Consider the following 15,993-nt stretch of genomic DNA (forward strand, 5'->3'; position numbering starts at 1 on the left):
GAGAGACTGAAAGCTAGAGAGAGATAGAGAGAGAGACTGAAAGCTAGAGAGAGATAGAGAGACTGAAAGCTAGAGAGAGGGGGAGAGGGAAACTGAAAGCTAAAGAGGGAGAGAGAGAGAGAGAGACTGAAAGCTAGAGAGAAAGAGGGACTGAGAGACTGAAAGCTAGAGAGAAAGAGGGACTGAGAGACTGAAAGCTAGAGAGACTGAGAGACTGAAAGATAGAGAGACAGCTAGAGAGCGGGAGACTGAAAGCTAGATAGAAAGAGAGGGAGACTGAAAGCTAGAGAGAAAGAGAGAGAGACTGAAAGCTACAGAGAGAGATAGAGAGCGAGAGACTGAAAGCTAGAGAGAAGTAGAGAGAGACTGAAATCTAGAGAGAAAGAGAGAGAGACTGAAATCTAGGGAGAAAGAGAGAGAGATTGAAAGCTAGAGAGACTGAAAGCTAGAGAGAAAGAGAGAGAGACTGAAAGCTAGAGAGAAAGAGAGAGAGACTGAACGCTGGGGAGAGAGAGAGAGACTGAGAGACTGAAAGACAGAGAGACAGCTAGAGAGTGGGAGACTGAAAGCTAGAGAGAAAGAGAGAGACTGAAAGCTAGAGAGAGATCCAGAGACTGAAAGCTAGAGAGATAGAGAGACAAATAAAAGAGAGCTAGAGAGTGGGAGACTGAAAGCTAGAGAGAAAGAGAGAGACTGAAAGCTAGAGAGAAAGAGAGAGAGACTGAAAGCTAGAGAGAGAGATAGAGAGCGAGAGACTGAAAGCTAGAGAGAAAGAGAGAGACTGAAAGCTAGAGCGAAAGAGAGCGAGACTGAAATCTAGAGAGAAAGAGAGAGAGATTGAAAGCTAGAGAGAAAGAGAGAGAGACTGAAAGCTAGAGAGAAAGAGAGAGAGACTGAAAGCTGGAGGGAGAGAGAGAGAGACTGAGAGACTGAAAGACAGAGAGACAGCTAGAGAGCAGGAGACTGAAAGCTAGAGAGAAAGAGAGAGACTGAAAGCTAGAGAGAGATAGAGAGAGAGACTGAAAGCTAGAGAGAGATAGAGAGACTGAAAGCTAGAGAGAGGGGGAGAGGGAGACTGAAAGCTAAAGAGGGAGAGAGAGAGAGAGAGACTGAAAGTTAGAGAGAAAGAGGGACTGAGAGACTGAAAGCTAGAGAGAAAGAGGGACTGAGAGACTGAAAGCTAGAGAGACTGAGAGACTGAAAGATAGAGAGACAGCTAGAGAGCGGGAGACTGAAAGCTAGAGAGAAAGAGAGAGAAACTGAAAGATAGAGAGAGAGATAGAGAGAGAGACTGAAAGCTAGAGAGAAAGAGAGACAAAGAAAAGAGAGAGCTAGAGAGCGGGAGACTGAAAGCTAGAGAGAAAGAGAGAGACTGAAAGCTAGAGAGAAAGAGAGAGAGACTGAAAGCTAGAGAGAGAGATAGAGAGAAAGACTGAAAGCTAGAGAGAAAGAAAGAAAGACTGAAAGCTAGAGAGAAAGAGAGAGAGACTGGAATATAGAGAGAAAGAGAGAGAGATTGAAAGCTAGAGAGAAAGAGAGACTGAAAGCTAGAGAGAAAGAGAGAGCTACTGAAAGCTAGAGAGAAAGAGAGAGAGACTGAAAGCTGGAGAGGGAGAGGGGGAGGGAGAGAGAGACTGAGAGACAGAGACAGCTAGAGAGCGGGAGACTGAAAGCTAGAGAGAAAGAGAGAGAGACTGACAGCTAGAGAGAAAGAAACTGAAAGGTAGAGAGAAAGAAAGAGAGACTGAAAGCTCGAGAGAAAGAGAGAGAGACTGAAAGCTAGAGAGCGGGAGACTGAAAGCTAGAGAGAAAGAGAGAGAGACTGAAAGCTAGAGAGAAAGAGAGAGACTGAAAGCTAGAGAGAAAGCTAGAGAGCGAGAGACTGAAAACTAGAGAGAAAGAGACTGAAAGACAGAGAGAAAGCTAGAAAGAGAGAGGACGAGACAAACCGAGAGAGAACGAGACAAACCGAGAGAGAGAGAGAGAGAGAGAGAGAGATAGAGAACGAGACAAACCGAGAGAGAGAGAGAGAGAGAGAGAGAGAGAGAGAGAGAGAGAGAGGGAGAGAGAACGAGACAAACCGAGAGAGAGAGAGAGAGAGAGAGAGAACCAGAGAGGCCTGCCAGATGATGATCCATTCTGACCATACTGAGTGCTGTCATGTTTCTCCCTCTAGGTAATCTTTCGCTCCCACACACACTCTATTTTGCATGTGAAAATGCTCTCCTGACAGTTGGATATCAGATGGACTCTCTCTTTCCCCACCCATCCCCCTTCACTAAATAAACAACAGTCTTCACTTTGAAGTTGTCTGTTTGTGTCAGTTTGGCTGGAGGGGAGAGTTGGCCTCTCTCTCTCTCCCTCTGCTCCCCTCTGAAGTGTGAGAATATGGAGGAGAGTTTTCTGGTCACCCTAACAGGAGGGAAAGGGAGGGGCCTCTGGAGCGGTCTCTACAGGACTTCACAGCATCTGACTTATTTAGGGTATCTCTGACTGACAACCTGACAGCCACGTGTCCTGTTGTACCGAATAAGTAAAATAGGGTTAGTGGAAGTAAGTTTCTGACACACACACACACACACAAACACACACACACACACACACACACACACACAATCCTATCCCGGTGACCACCTTGCCACATGGGGGCGGTAGTGCAGAGAGGCTTCACATTGGCTGGTCTCCGATCAGCTTTATTTGCCATCAGTGGCAGTGTATCCTGCAGATCCACACAATGTACGTGTGAGACGTATGAGTATGAATGACAGTATAGGAATAAAGACGGGAGCTTACAGGGAAGAGGCCCACCTGGCTATTTGAATAAATCTGCATGGGATGCCAATCATTTAGCTGCTTCAGGATCAGAGGAACTAGAGAAACAGAGGGTGTGTGTTTGTGTGTTCGTGCGTGCGTGCGTGTGGGTGCGAGCGTGCGTGTGTGTTTGTGTGTGTGTGGACAAGAATATATATATTTTTTTAATGGTTAGAATTAGTGTTAAGGTTAGAATTAGAGTTAGGATTAGAATTAGGGTTAGGAGCTAGGGTTAGTTTTAAGGGTTCGGGGTCCCGAGTGGCACAGCGGTCTAAGGCATTGCATCTCAGTGCAAGAGTCGTCACTATAGTACCTGGTTCAAATCCAGGCTGGGTTTGGCCGGAGTAGGCCATCATTGTAAATAAGAATTTGTTCTTAACTGACTTGCCTAGTTAAATAAAGGTAAAATAGGGTTTGGGTTAAGATTAGGTTGTCGGTTAGAGAAAATAAGATTTTGAATGGGACTGACTTGTGTGTCCCCACACGGTTAGTTGTACAATGTGTGTGTGTGTGTGTGTGTGTGTGTGTGTGTGTGTGTCAATGCCAACACAATTGCACTCCTCGTCATCATGTGTAATTGAGATCTAAGGAGCTCCTGTTAATTTGCGTCATGTGGAAACCTGTTGAGCAGCAACCACAACAAAAATAAATACAACTAATTATATTTAACAAATAGGAGAAAGGCCTCCTGTTTCTTACCTCTCTCTCTTCCTCTTTTCTCTTTCTCTCTATTTCTCTCTCTCTCTTCCTCTTTTCTCTCTCTCTCTATTTCTCTGTCTCTCTCTCTCTCTCTCTCTCTCTATCTCTGTCTACCTCTCTCTCTCTCGCTCTCTCTATTTCTCTGTCTCTCTTTCTCTCTCTCTCTCTCTCTCTCTCTCTCTCTATCTCTGTCTACCTCTCTCTCTCTACCTCTCTGTCTCTGGCCTGCTTTGCATTGCTCCCGACTGCTTCGAGGTGGTAGGCTGTATGCATATGTATAGGGGCTAGACTGTGGATCGTGACGGGATATGACACGCGGAGACAAGATCAAAGAGCTCCATCTGATCTGGTGAAAACAGACGCAATACCTCCTGTCTTCCATACAAAAACCCCCACTGATCAGTCTACTGCAAGCACCATTCCTCCTCAGACACACACACACACACACACACACACACACACACACACACACACACAGAGAGCGAGAGAGAGAGAGAGAATGAGGCAGGCAGAAAAAGAGGCCCATGTTAAGGCCTAGCGCTGACATGGCGCCCGACGATAAACAATGGCCCCGTTTAGCTCATAAAACAGGAGTGTTGTGCATAATGTTACACGATAAAAGATAGCATTTCTTCACTCATCTTATTTACCTCTCCCACGGCGGGGGGACTGGCTGTCCCAGAAATACTAGGGAGAGAGAGAGAAGGAGAAACAGACACAGACACATATCTATTGCCAGGATAAAGTCTTTGGCAAATCACAGCATACCGTGAGCAAATTAATGGGGGGATTTTGAATATGGCCAAGGTGAAATTAGGCCACGGTGATGTAGACACCATTTTAGAATGTGTGTCTGAGTGCTTATGGTAAAAGATGTGGAAGCTTCCGCTTCGTAAGACTGGGACGATAGTGGGACGTGACAGACCCATCTGTGTGCGAGATAGATTCCTCCTCCTTTGAATGTGGATTGATATATAAGGCAAGCACCTGTGTTGTGTGTCCCTTTCTCTCTCTCTCTCTCTCTCTCTCTCTCTCTCTCTCTCTCTCTCTCTCTCTCTCTCTCTCTCTCTCGCTCTCTCTCACTCTCCCACTCTCTTTCTGTCCTCCTCCTCTCTGTCCCTCTGACTCCTGACTCTCTCTCACTCCCCGTTCTCTCTCCCTCTCCTTCTCCCCCCCTCTCTCTCCCTTTCTCTCTTTCTACACCTCCTTCTCCCCCTTCTCTCCATGAGGGAAACGTATGAGTTTGAATGATTGATTTGGACACATGCTCCACGTTGCTAGAAGTCATTATTTGTTCAGGTGAGTGTCAACATGGCGTGCTATGAAACAGATACCAGAGGCATTAAACAACACAATCAGACCTTAAAGACGCCCTCCTCCCTAAAATAACACGCTCTCACGAGTCTCGGCACAAGACAAACGCTCCCGAAGAATCTGACTTCATTTTTCATTCTCCGGCTCGGCAAAATTATAGTGCCGGCCTAAAGATGAATTTGACCGCGGGGTATTTTATTGTTTTTACTAATGCGCGTTGCTTGTAGCTTAATAAAATGCTATGAATCTGGGACTGAGCACCCAACTCTAAACTGGAAGTATCTAGTCCTATGTAATGTATCGTTAGCCTCTGTGGAGAAGAGATCTTTACAATCAACAGTGTTTCATATCATCGCACAAAGACTGGGTGGAGGAAGAGATGGTTAGTGAGAAAGGCAAACAGGGTTTGAAGAAATATCTTTATTTAACTAGGCAAGTCAGTTAAGAACAAATTCTTATTTTCAATGATGGCCTAGAAACAGTGGGTTACCTGCCTTGTTCAGGGGCAGAACAACAGATTTGTACCTTGTCAGCTCGGGGATTCGATCTTGCAACCTTTCGGTTACTAGCCCAACGCTCTAACCACTAGGCTACCTGAGGTAAAGTGTGCTTCAGCTTTTCATTTAGCCTACAGTATTCCTGCTGGCCTGGACTAAGTGGTGGGAGACCCCTGTACAGGGCAACTCTATTCTCCCCACTGGCCTGTTGTGTGTGTGTGTGTGTGTGTGTGTGTGTGTGTGTGTGTGTGTGTGTGTGTGTGTGTGTGTGTGTGTGTGTGTGTGTGTGTGTGTGTGTGTGTGTGTGTGTGTGTGTGTTTGGACTGTAACAGAATTTCTCCAGTCCTCTGGGCCCTGGCGCAAAGCAGAGAATAAATGGTGGAGGTGGCAGGCCTGGACAGAAAAATCAATGCCTGCTTATACAGACATGACACGCCAGGGGCCCCAGCAATCTGTGTGTGTGTGTGTTCTCCTACATCCTCCCTTCCCTACCTTAGAGACTTGGGTTTCTACCTTTTACCTCAGCTTTGTGACTAAATAACTCTCTTCTTTTCCCTCCCTCCCTCCCTCCCTCCCTCCCTCCCTCCCTCCCTCCCTCCCTCCCTCCCTCCCTCCCTCCCTCCCTCCCTCCCTCGCAGGAAGTTTGAGTGTGATCTGTGCGACCGGTCGTTCAGTGAGAAGTGGGCTTTGAACAACCACATGAAGCTGCATACGGGGGACAAGCCCCATAAGTGTGCCTGGCCTGCCTGCCACTACGCCTTCCTCACCCTGTCTGCCATGAAAGACCACTACAGGACACACACGGGTGAGCTGCAACACCCGCACATGTTGTCTACTGTGCTGCACACACACCTCATGTCACCTAGACACCCACACACATCTCGTATACACACCTGTGATTGTCTAGTGTACACACCTCATGTCACCTAGACACCCACACACATCTCGTATACACACCTGTGATTGTCTAGTGTACACACCTCATGTCACCTAGACACCCACACACACCTCATGTCACCTAGACTTCCACACACACCTCGTATACACACCTGTGATTGTCTAGTGTACAAACCTCATGTCACCTAGACACCCACACACACCTCGTATACACACCTGTGATTGTCTAGTGTACACACCTCATGTCACCTAGACACCTACACATACCTCGTATACACACCTGTGATTATCTAGTGTACACACCTCATGTCACCTAGACACCCACACACACCTCGTATACACACCTGTGATTGTCTAGTGTACACACCTCATGTCACCTAGACTTCCACACACACCTCGTATACACACCTGTGATTGTCTAGTGTACAAACCTCATGTCACCTAGACACCCACACACACACCTGTGATTGTCTAGTGTACACACCTCATGTCACCTAGACACCCACACACACCTCGTATACACACCTATGATTGCCTAGTATACACACTTCGTGTCACCTAGACACCCACACACACCTCGTATACACACCTGCGATTGTCTAGTGTACACACCTCATGTCACCTAGACACCCACACACACCTCGTATACACACCTGTGATTGCCTAGTATACACACCTCATGTCACCTAGACACACAAACCGATACCTTCAGTTAATGACTCCATGTCCATACAGGTGAGACACACCTACCTACCTACAGTACAGACATGTACCGAGAGGAAGAATCAGTCAGAAATTAACACAGTGCCTGTTTGGTGTGGCCAGACTGTTTGCCTTAGGTGTCAGTCCGTCAGTCAACCTGCTCCTTGACTCCCTTTTAAGTCAATGACAAAAGCTAGCGGACGTCAGGGCGGCAGGCCTGGTCTCGGTTTGACAGGCTGAGTGAGCGCCAGTAGGAGAACAGTCCATCCGTCACACGGGCCCCTCTCACAGTGGCACGGCGCCGCCAACATAATTAGACCTTTTTATTTTCATTTGTTTCCCCGAGAACCGCCGTTCGCCGTCAGCCGGGGCCGACCGTCACTCTGCTCCAAGCACCTAGGTGTCACTTGCTGCGACAGGGAGGGTAGGGGAAGAGGGAGGGGGAGAGAGGAGAGAGGGAGAGAAAGAGATTGGCAGGCAGGCTGGCAGGGAGAGAGATGACTGAGAGAGAGAGACGACAGAGAGAGAGAGACGACAGAGAGAGAGACGACAGAGAGAGAGAGACGACAGAGAGAGAGAGAGACGACAGAGAGAGAGAGACGACAGAGAGAGAGATGACAGAGAGCGAGAGAGAGAGACGACTGAGAGAGAGAGACGACTGAGAGAGAGACGACTGAGAGAGAGACGACTGAGAGAAAGACGACTGAGAGAAAGACGACAGAGAGAAAGACGACAGAGAGAGAGAGAGACGAGACGACTGAGAGAGAGACGTCTCTCTCTCTTTCTCTCAGTCGTCTCTCTCTCAGTCGTCACTCTCTCAGTCGTCTCGTCTCTCTCTCTGTCGTCTTTCTCTCTGTCGTCTTTCTCTCAGTCGTCTCTCTCTCTCAGTCGTCTCTCTCTCTCAGTCGTCTCTCTCTCTCGCTCTCTGTCATCTCTCTCTCTGTCGTCTCTCTCTCTCTGTCGTCTCTCTCTCTCTCTCTCTTTCTCTCAGTCGACTGAGAGAGACTCATGGCCCTGATTAGTGACACCCAGAATGCTAACTCAATTTACAGCTCCATGATGCAACACTTCTATTAATGGGCAGACAGGGATGGGATGGGGGGGGGGGGTGTGACAGAGGCAGAGGCAGACGTTACCGTATCATTGCAATCCCATTCCAGCACACTGGCGAGTTGACACACTCTAAAATATGATCGGCGTGTGTGAACTGTTTGAACGTTATAAATGGGCTCCTTCACAAGGGTCAGCTGCAATACTAATAAAATAAGTAGGAAACTAAAAGTTGAACTAAACTGTGTGTGTAGCGGGCGGGAAGAGGATAGATCGGATCACTGGTAGGGGGTGTTGAGGAAAGTAGCGTGGGACGACGTTTGAGTGTGTGTCAGCAGAGATACCCAAGATAATGTAGCGCCCAAGATAATGTAGCGCAACAATTAAGGTGTTTGAATTGTTGGCCCCTACGCTATTACGTGTAAAGCTGTTGTGCAAACAGTGTTTGAGATGTGCTACAGCACTAATCATGAAATGGAAGTCTGTTTTTAAGTAGTGTATGTTCTCAGTCCTGTGGCATTTGAATATTTGCGTTGTGACGAGAGAATTCATCTCTATAAAAACACACTTGTGCTGCTAGCATTTATTTGACTGTGACTGTGGCGGAAGCAGTCATAGTGAGGGACGTCCTATTTTTCCTCTGTGTGTGAACAACTCCTGGGCCTGCAGTCATGTCTCTAACTGGATTCATTGTTCTGGGGCTGATTTGTGTGTTTTCTATGTTAATCACTCCCCTCACACCCCCAATGTCTGAGGAAGAGGAGGAGGATGGGGGGGGGGGGGGGGGGTGTTAGGAGGAGGGGAGGTAGCGTCAGCCGCCAGGGTCATTTGTAACGGCTGATGAATGAGCGACTCAAATAAATAAATAAATCAAACATGTCCCAACCCGCCCCAGCCTTTTCCCCCAGCTCTTCCGCAGAGGGACCCCGGCAGTGCCGTTTGCTGCGACAGGGCCACAATTGATTTCCTCATTGCCTCAGTTTGTCGCTTAATCTGGCGATATGCTGATATATCTTCGCACTATGTCAATTAATTTCCCTGAGAAATGAGGCACAAAATGGCGAGCCACATCAATACAGCGGGCGGATTCTGTGTCGAAAAATTAAGCGGTAAAATTAATTGCCCTCCCAACCGCAACCCTGCTAAAACATAACTAATGAGGGAGGCAATTATAGCTGCATGCAGACTCCTCCGGGGTTCTTTAAAACACAGATATAGGCATCGGGCACCCAGACACACATATATCAAATCAAATGTTATTTATCAAATGCTTTGTAAACAACAGGTGTAGCTTAAAAATGAGATCCGGACGGGCCCTTCCCAAAAGTGTAGAGCTGGAGAAAATAGAGAAACGAGTAATAACACATAATAGTAAACGTCATAAGAAATGCACCGTGAGTAACGATAACTTGGCTGTATACACGGGGCATCAGGATCGATGTGCGGGGGTACGAGGTACTATCTGCAGTACATGTAACTAGGAATAGAGTGACTAGGCAACAGGATGGACAATAAACAGTGGCGGTGTATGTGATTCAAAAACACACACCCACACTACAAAGTACTTTTGAATAAGTATTGCAATAAGTGGATTTCTTTTGTTAAGGGTAGAGGGAGTACCAGAAGAATGAGAACAAAGAATCGTTTTGGAGTGATAAAATGACGCAAAGTTCTATAAGCCCACACGAGAGATGAGCTTTAACTGGCTTGTGTGTGTGTGTGTGAGTGTGTGTGTGTGTGTGTGTGTGTGTGTGTGTGTGTGTGTGTGTGTGTGTGTGTGTGTGTGTGTGTGTGTGTGTGTGTGTGTGTAATCTGGGGTACGTTTTGTGTGTGACTGTGCTTTTGTCTGATCTGCGTTATGTTCCGTGTGCGTCTCCGTGAGCGAGTTGTGATTGCGTGTGTGTAGGGGCCCTGTGCTCAGTATCTTTAGCCTGCTGGAACCCCTGGTGTTGACAAGGTCCCCCACCAACCCCGTCCTCCCCTCGGCCCTCAGAGGGCTCACCGCCATCAAACGGCAGATGAAAAGCACACGTAATTTATCGCCAGCGTTTCCTCCTCAAGAATAATTGTGGCGACCGCGACTGGGCGCGGGAATCGATGGCTATGGATTTTTCCGTGGTGGGGTCTTGTAGCATGGGGCATAATGAGAGATGGAAGGGCGACGGGTGGAATCGGGGGGTGATGGGGGGGAGAAGGGAACGAGGGGTCTGTTTTTCTGATAGGAACTGAGGAGGCAGACCTAACGCTCCCCTAACAGTCTGCTAACGTTCCCCCTAACATTCACCAAACGTTGCCCTGAAGGTTTCAATGCCGACAAGGGGAAAGAGAAGAAGAAGGGCAATTTTAAAAGGCCAGGGATTTTATAATTCCAGAATGAACAAATAGGAATCCTCTTTAAGACCTATTTAAGACTGGTGGATTTCTCTTCTTAAGTGGCACTGTGTTAGAACACACTCCTCACAGTCAAATGGCTTTAAATGGGAGTAATATGAGGCTCCTCTCTCTCTCTCTCTCTCTCTCTCTCTCTGTGGATTCAATAAAAGCTGTTATCCGAAGTGAAAAACACTACTTCCCCTCTGCGTGAAGTTGTCACCTCGATGCATTAGCAATGCACAGTGAGAGTTCAAACTTTGGGATTGAGATGAGCAGTTGCGTGATTGTGTGTGTGTGTGTGTGTGTGCGTGTGTGTGCGTGTGTGTGCGTGCGTGCGTGCGTGCGTGCGTGTGCTCTTGTGGCATGGGTTCGTGCACATGCTGCATGTGTCCGTGTGTGTTTCTGTCTGCGTGTGCATGCATACCTGTGTGTGTGTTGGTGTCTGTGTGTGTGCGTGCAACTGTACCCACATGAAAATGTTTTATTTTGTGGACATTACTGTAGTATTTACTATAGTAATCTACAGTATACTGCAACATTATATAGCAAGTACTACACATGATTGAGGGAAACTACAGTGTGTAGTATAGTATTCTACAGTGTATGGTTTACTACAGAACTCTATAGTAAGTACTGTAGTATTCCTCAGCAAACTGTAGTATTTTTATTTCATGTGGGCAGCTACAGCATGTGCCTTATGTCCTGGAGGCAGACAGGCCAGAGCTCTGCCGTCTAATCAGAGCCGTTTCCTGCTGAGGCGAGCTGGTGTAATTGGCAATGGGCAGCAACAGGTTAGCACTGAGACACAGCACCATACTAAGCCTCTGTCATATAATCGCTGTTATTAACACCTGTAGGTCTATGTCCTTAGATCACAATATCTACTTAGCTAAAGAAAATGGGATGTTTTGTCACATACACCGGATAGGTGCAGCCGTAGTAGTACGGCGACCCTGGAGCAAATTGGAGGTTAAGTGCCTTGCTCGTGGACACATCGGCAGATTTTTAAACTTGACGGCTCGGGTATTTGAACGAGCAAATGGTTACCGGCCCAACGCTCTAACCGCTAGGCTACCTGTCGCCCAACAGAAGGAATTGTTTTCAGATGGTCGTAAAATGTATCATTTAGCCATTTCATTTCGAATTTTAGGATCCCTGTAGGTACAAAAAAAAAGATATACAAAAATGATTTGATAAAACGTTGAATTTGGAATTTACTGCTAAAGCCCATAGAAACACATTGAATAACACATTTATTAGTACATGGTGAAACAGAGGGTCCAAAAATGTATCATAAGGAATAAGGTTTTGAAGTGTCTGTCCTGTATCTGAGAGATATAAGATGTTTGGTCACATTATTAGTGGCACATTTGACCCCCTTCGCGCTTTTTGCCATTTCTACAGCCCGATACTGGGTTACCCTCAGATGACTCTCCTGAAGCTTGTGTGCGTCGTAGAGCAGAACAACCAACACCTTCAAAAGGAAAGTCTCCTCTTAGTTCTTAGTCTTAGTTCTTAGTTCTAACGGTTCGGTCTGGACTGTCGGTTTTGTGAGAAGACCTCTTTGAAATGAGGACGTCCGCGACAGGGGGTTCAGACAACTGCTGTAAAGCTCGTTGATGTCGTAGAGCCAAACAACCAACACTGTTATAAACATCCGTTACACTGGGTATAGACCATCACCTGGGCCCTGTTCAGTAGAGAGGAAACATTTTGAAATATAAAAGGGGGGGGGGGGGGGTACGTTCTGAACTGGACGACATGTTTTGTCGTCCAGTTGCCAAACGTTTTGCATATCGTGCAAATAAATACTCATACTGATGATCCAGTGTCCTCAGAGTCATGTTTGTGTTGCAATCAGCCTGCCTTACATCCACCCCGTCCTCCTCCTGCTGTGTCTGTGTTGAGAGACAGAGCGCGTGAGCCATCAGGCTGTTAATGACAGTGCCAGATGCAGGGGAAGAGGGAGAGAGAGGAAGCACACTTGCGCAGTAAAAAACCCGCTGGAGTGATCAGCTCAGCCCCATCTGGAAGGCATCGGCCAGAAATGAAGTTGTACAAAACCATCCCATTGATAATAAAGCTAATTTTTATGGCTCTGACAAGTATGTAATTATGTTCAGCGGTGCTTTTCAGATTTTATCACAGTCAATAAACCACACTGGCAATTTCTGTCCCATTTGACATATTTACACGGATACATTTGATTGGAGGAATTAGTTAACTGTGAGAGCCTTGATGGATATACACTAGTGATCTGTGACTTTTCCCTCCGCTTTCATCTGTTAATGAACACCCCCCCCCCCCTCTCTCTCTCTCTCTCTCTCTCTCTCCCTCCCTCTCTCTCTCTCTCTCTCTCTCTCTCTCTCTCTCTCTCTCTCTCTCCCCCCCCCCCTCTCTCTGTGTCGATGATGTTGTCCCTACTCCTTCCTCTGTTGACTCTGTAATGTTTTCTGACCCCCTCATTCCCGCCCCCTACAGGAGAGAAGTCCTTCCTGTGTGATCTCTGTGGTTTTGCGGGTGGCACGCGACACGCCCTCACCAAACATCGCCGCCAACACACAGGTAAGCCGCACGACCCTAGAGCTGCACACATCCAGCGTCTGACACACACACACACACACACACACACACGGTCATCATTGCTGCTACTATTTATTATTATTCATCTAAGCTGCTCAACCATGTCACTATTATTTCTGACACACACACACACACACACAGTCTGACATGCTTGCTGTCAGTGATAGACATGTGTAGCAGTATGGATGACTGAATCTGAGATTTTTAATTTAGGTTATCATTTCACCATGTCATTCTATCGCTTAGGAAAATTGCGTTTTTCAGATAGGCCGTCAATAACAAGTGCTTTTTGGATATTGGGAAAGTGAAACAAATCCTGTTAACCGTTCGCCTGGCAGGCGCCCAAGGATCAAGCGTCCCGTTATAAATATTCATTTAGATATTCATATTTTTTTTTATTTTTTTGCTGTCGCATTTTGACAGTCATTTACATTTACCCAATGCTCTTACTTTTTGTCCTCTCTTGTCCCCTGTTGTCAAGTGTCAATTCCAATAAATACACCTCGCCAATCTATTGTCGGACACACTGTCCGGACTACAGGTGTAATCAGTGAGTGTGTCTCTTTTTTTCAGGTCAGACCTGGGTTCAAATACGATTTGAAGTCCTTGAAAAGCTTTAGATGACTGAGTCTCAACTGTTTTTGCCTCGGGACCCAAATTTAACCAGGTTGTGTCAGTCGCGACCCAATATCTGCACGGCAGAAAATAATCATCAAAATACGATCTGTAAAAAAAAAAAAATGTTGTTAGTGAATGCAGCAAATAAATGAACAACAAGGGAACAACATTCCCCGTTCTTTCATTGACATTAATAACAATTCTCCCATATTCTTGATGAAGAATGTTAATAAATTCACTAGTTTGAGAGCACAAAATCAACCCCAAAATAACACTGCTATTAGCCCTATGTTGAAAATACTGTGATTGAAGAAAAAACATTTTTGCTTAGACACCCGTGACCCATTGACAATCGCTGCTTTAGGTGGCCTTGATTGAGCTTCCCTGGCACAATTGAATCATTGGAATAGTCATAAAATTGCAAACCAGGCAGGATCAATCAAATTCTCAAAAGTATTTGAAAGATTTCAACCACTTTCCTACTAGCACTGACTTTACTAATAAGTATTTTGTTAAGGGGCTATGATTGTGATATGTTGTGGTCTCATCTAGCTACAGTGGGGCAAAAAAGTATTTAGTCAGCCACCAATTGTGCTGTTGCTGGGCAACACGGACTTTCAACTCCCTCCAAAGATGTTCTATGGGGTTGAGATCTGGAGACTGGCTAGGCCACTCCAGGACCTTGAAATGCTTCTTACGAAGCCACTCCTTCGTTGCCCGGGCAGTGTGTTTGGGATCATTGTCATGCTGAAAGACCCAGCCACGTTTCATCTTCAATGCCCTTGCTGATGGAAGGAGGTTTTCACTCAAAATCCCACGATACATGGCCCCATTCATTCTTTCCTTTACACGGATCAGTCGTCCTGGTCCCTTTGCAGAAAAACAGCCCCAAAGCATGATGTTTCCACCCCCATGCTTCACAGTAGGTATGGTGTTCTTTGGATGCAACTCAGCATTCTTTGTCCTCCAAACACGACGAGTTGAGTTTTTACCAAAAAGTTATATTTTGGTTTCATCTGACCATATGACATTCTCTGAATCTTCTTCTGGATCATCCAAATGCTCTCTAGCAAACTTCAGACGGGCCTGGACATGTACTGGCTTAAGCAGGGGGACACGTCTGGCACTGCAGGATTTGAGTCCCTGGCGGCGTAGTGTGTTACTGATGGTAGGCTTTGTTACTTTGGTCCCAGCTCTCTGCAGGTCATTCACTAGGTCCCCCCGTGTGGTTCTGGGATTTTTGCTGCGTGGAGCCCCAGATCGAGGGAGATTATCAGTGGTCTTGTATGTCTTCCATTTCCTAATAATTGCTCCCACAGTTGATTTCTTCAAACCAAGCTGCTTACCTATTGCAGATTCAGTCTTCCCAGCCTGGTTCAGGTCTACAATTTTGTTTCTGGTGTCCTTTGACAACTCTTTGGTCTTGGCCATAGTGAAGTTTGGAGTGTGACTGTTTGAGGTTGTGGACAGGTGTCTTTTATACTGATAACAAGTTCAAACAGGTGCCATTAATACGAGTGGAGGACAGAAGAGCCTCTTAAAGAAGAAGTTACAGGTCTGTGAGAGCCAGAAATCTTGCTTGTTTGTACGTGACCAAATACTTATTTTCCACCATAATTTGCAAATAAATTCATTAAACATCCTACAATGTGATTTTCTGGATTTTTTTTCTCATTTTGTCTGTCATAGTTGAAGTGTACCTATGGTGAAAATTACAGGCCTCTCTCATCTTTTTAAGTGGGAGAACTTGCACAATTGGTGGCTGACTAAATACTTTTTTGCCACACTGTATGTTAAGATGAATGGGCTTATGTACGTAATGTCTGTGTTAGAGTGAGCTTCTGCTTGAGATGGACAGTGATTCTGTATCTCTCTCTGTCCGTCTGTCTGTCTTTCCACCCGTCGTCATCTTCTCTGTCTGTCTCTCTGTCTGTCCCCCAGGAGAACGGCCTTTCAAGTGTCAGCTGTGCGGCTTCGCCTCCACCACCCAGTCCCACTTGACCCGCCACAAGCGGGTGCACACAGGGGAGAAGCCCTACCGATGCCCCTGGTGCGACTACAGGTACCGGCTCATTGGGCTCGCCCACGCATGGATGGATAGATGGCAGGGGTTGATGGCAGGGGTTGATGGGCAGGAGGACTGGGGGTTTAATCACACAAGCATGCGCACACACACACACACACACACACACACACACACAGGTCGGATCTCCCACAGGCTTCATCATCTCATCTCATCACTCTGCAATCATCAGCAGGCTACAGCAGCCAGCCACGGGCAGGTCTCTGTCATTAAAACACCATCACAGACCATCAGTAATTACACAGGAAATTGTCGGTGAAATTGGAAAAACTTTTGGCCACGTTGCACTTCTCCATCTCGCTTCTCTTCCTCTTCTTCATCCTCTTCCTCCCCCTCTCAGGTGTGCTGGAAGTGTGAAAGGAATGC

General features: G+C 46.6%; 1 protein-coding gene across 2 annotated transcripts in view; it reads left to right on the forward strand.

Annotated features, from left to right (window-relative positions):
* The window catches only part of znf407 (zinc finger protein 407), a 202,267-nt gene that overhangs the window by 107,554 nt on the left and 78,720 nt on the right, over window positions 1–15,993 (forward strand). For both annotated transcript variants that reach the window (XM_090199397.1, XM_090199400.1), the window contains exons 5-7: window positions 5,960–6,126; window positions 12,825–12,908; window positions 15,486–15,606. In XM_090199397.1, coding sequence (XP_090055523.1) covers window positions 5,960–6,126; window positions 12,825–12,908; window positions 15,486–15,606 — 372 coding nt within the window. The remainder of the gene's footprint in view (window positions 1–5,959; window positions 6,127–12,824; window positions 12,909–15,485; window positions 15,607–15,993) is intronic.

This window comes from Oncorhynchus mykiss, chromosome 2 (genome assembly GCF_057628025.1).
Source record: "Oncorhynchus mykiss isolate SJ-2025 chromosome 2, ASM5762802v1, whole genome shotgun sequence".
In the NCBI taxonomy this organism is placed as follows: domain Eukaryota; kingdom Metazoa; phylum Chordata; class Actinopteri; order Salmoniformes; family Salmonidae; genus Oncorhynchus; species Oncorhynchus mykiss.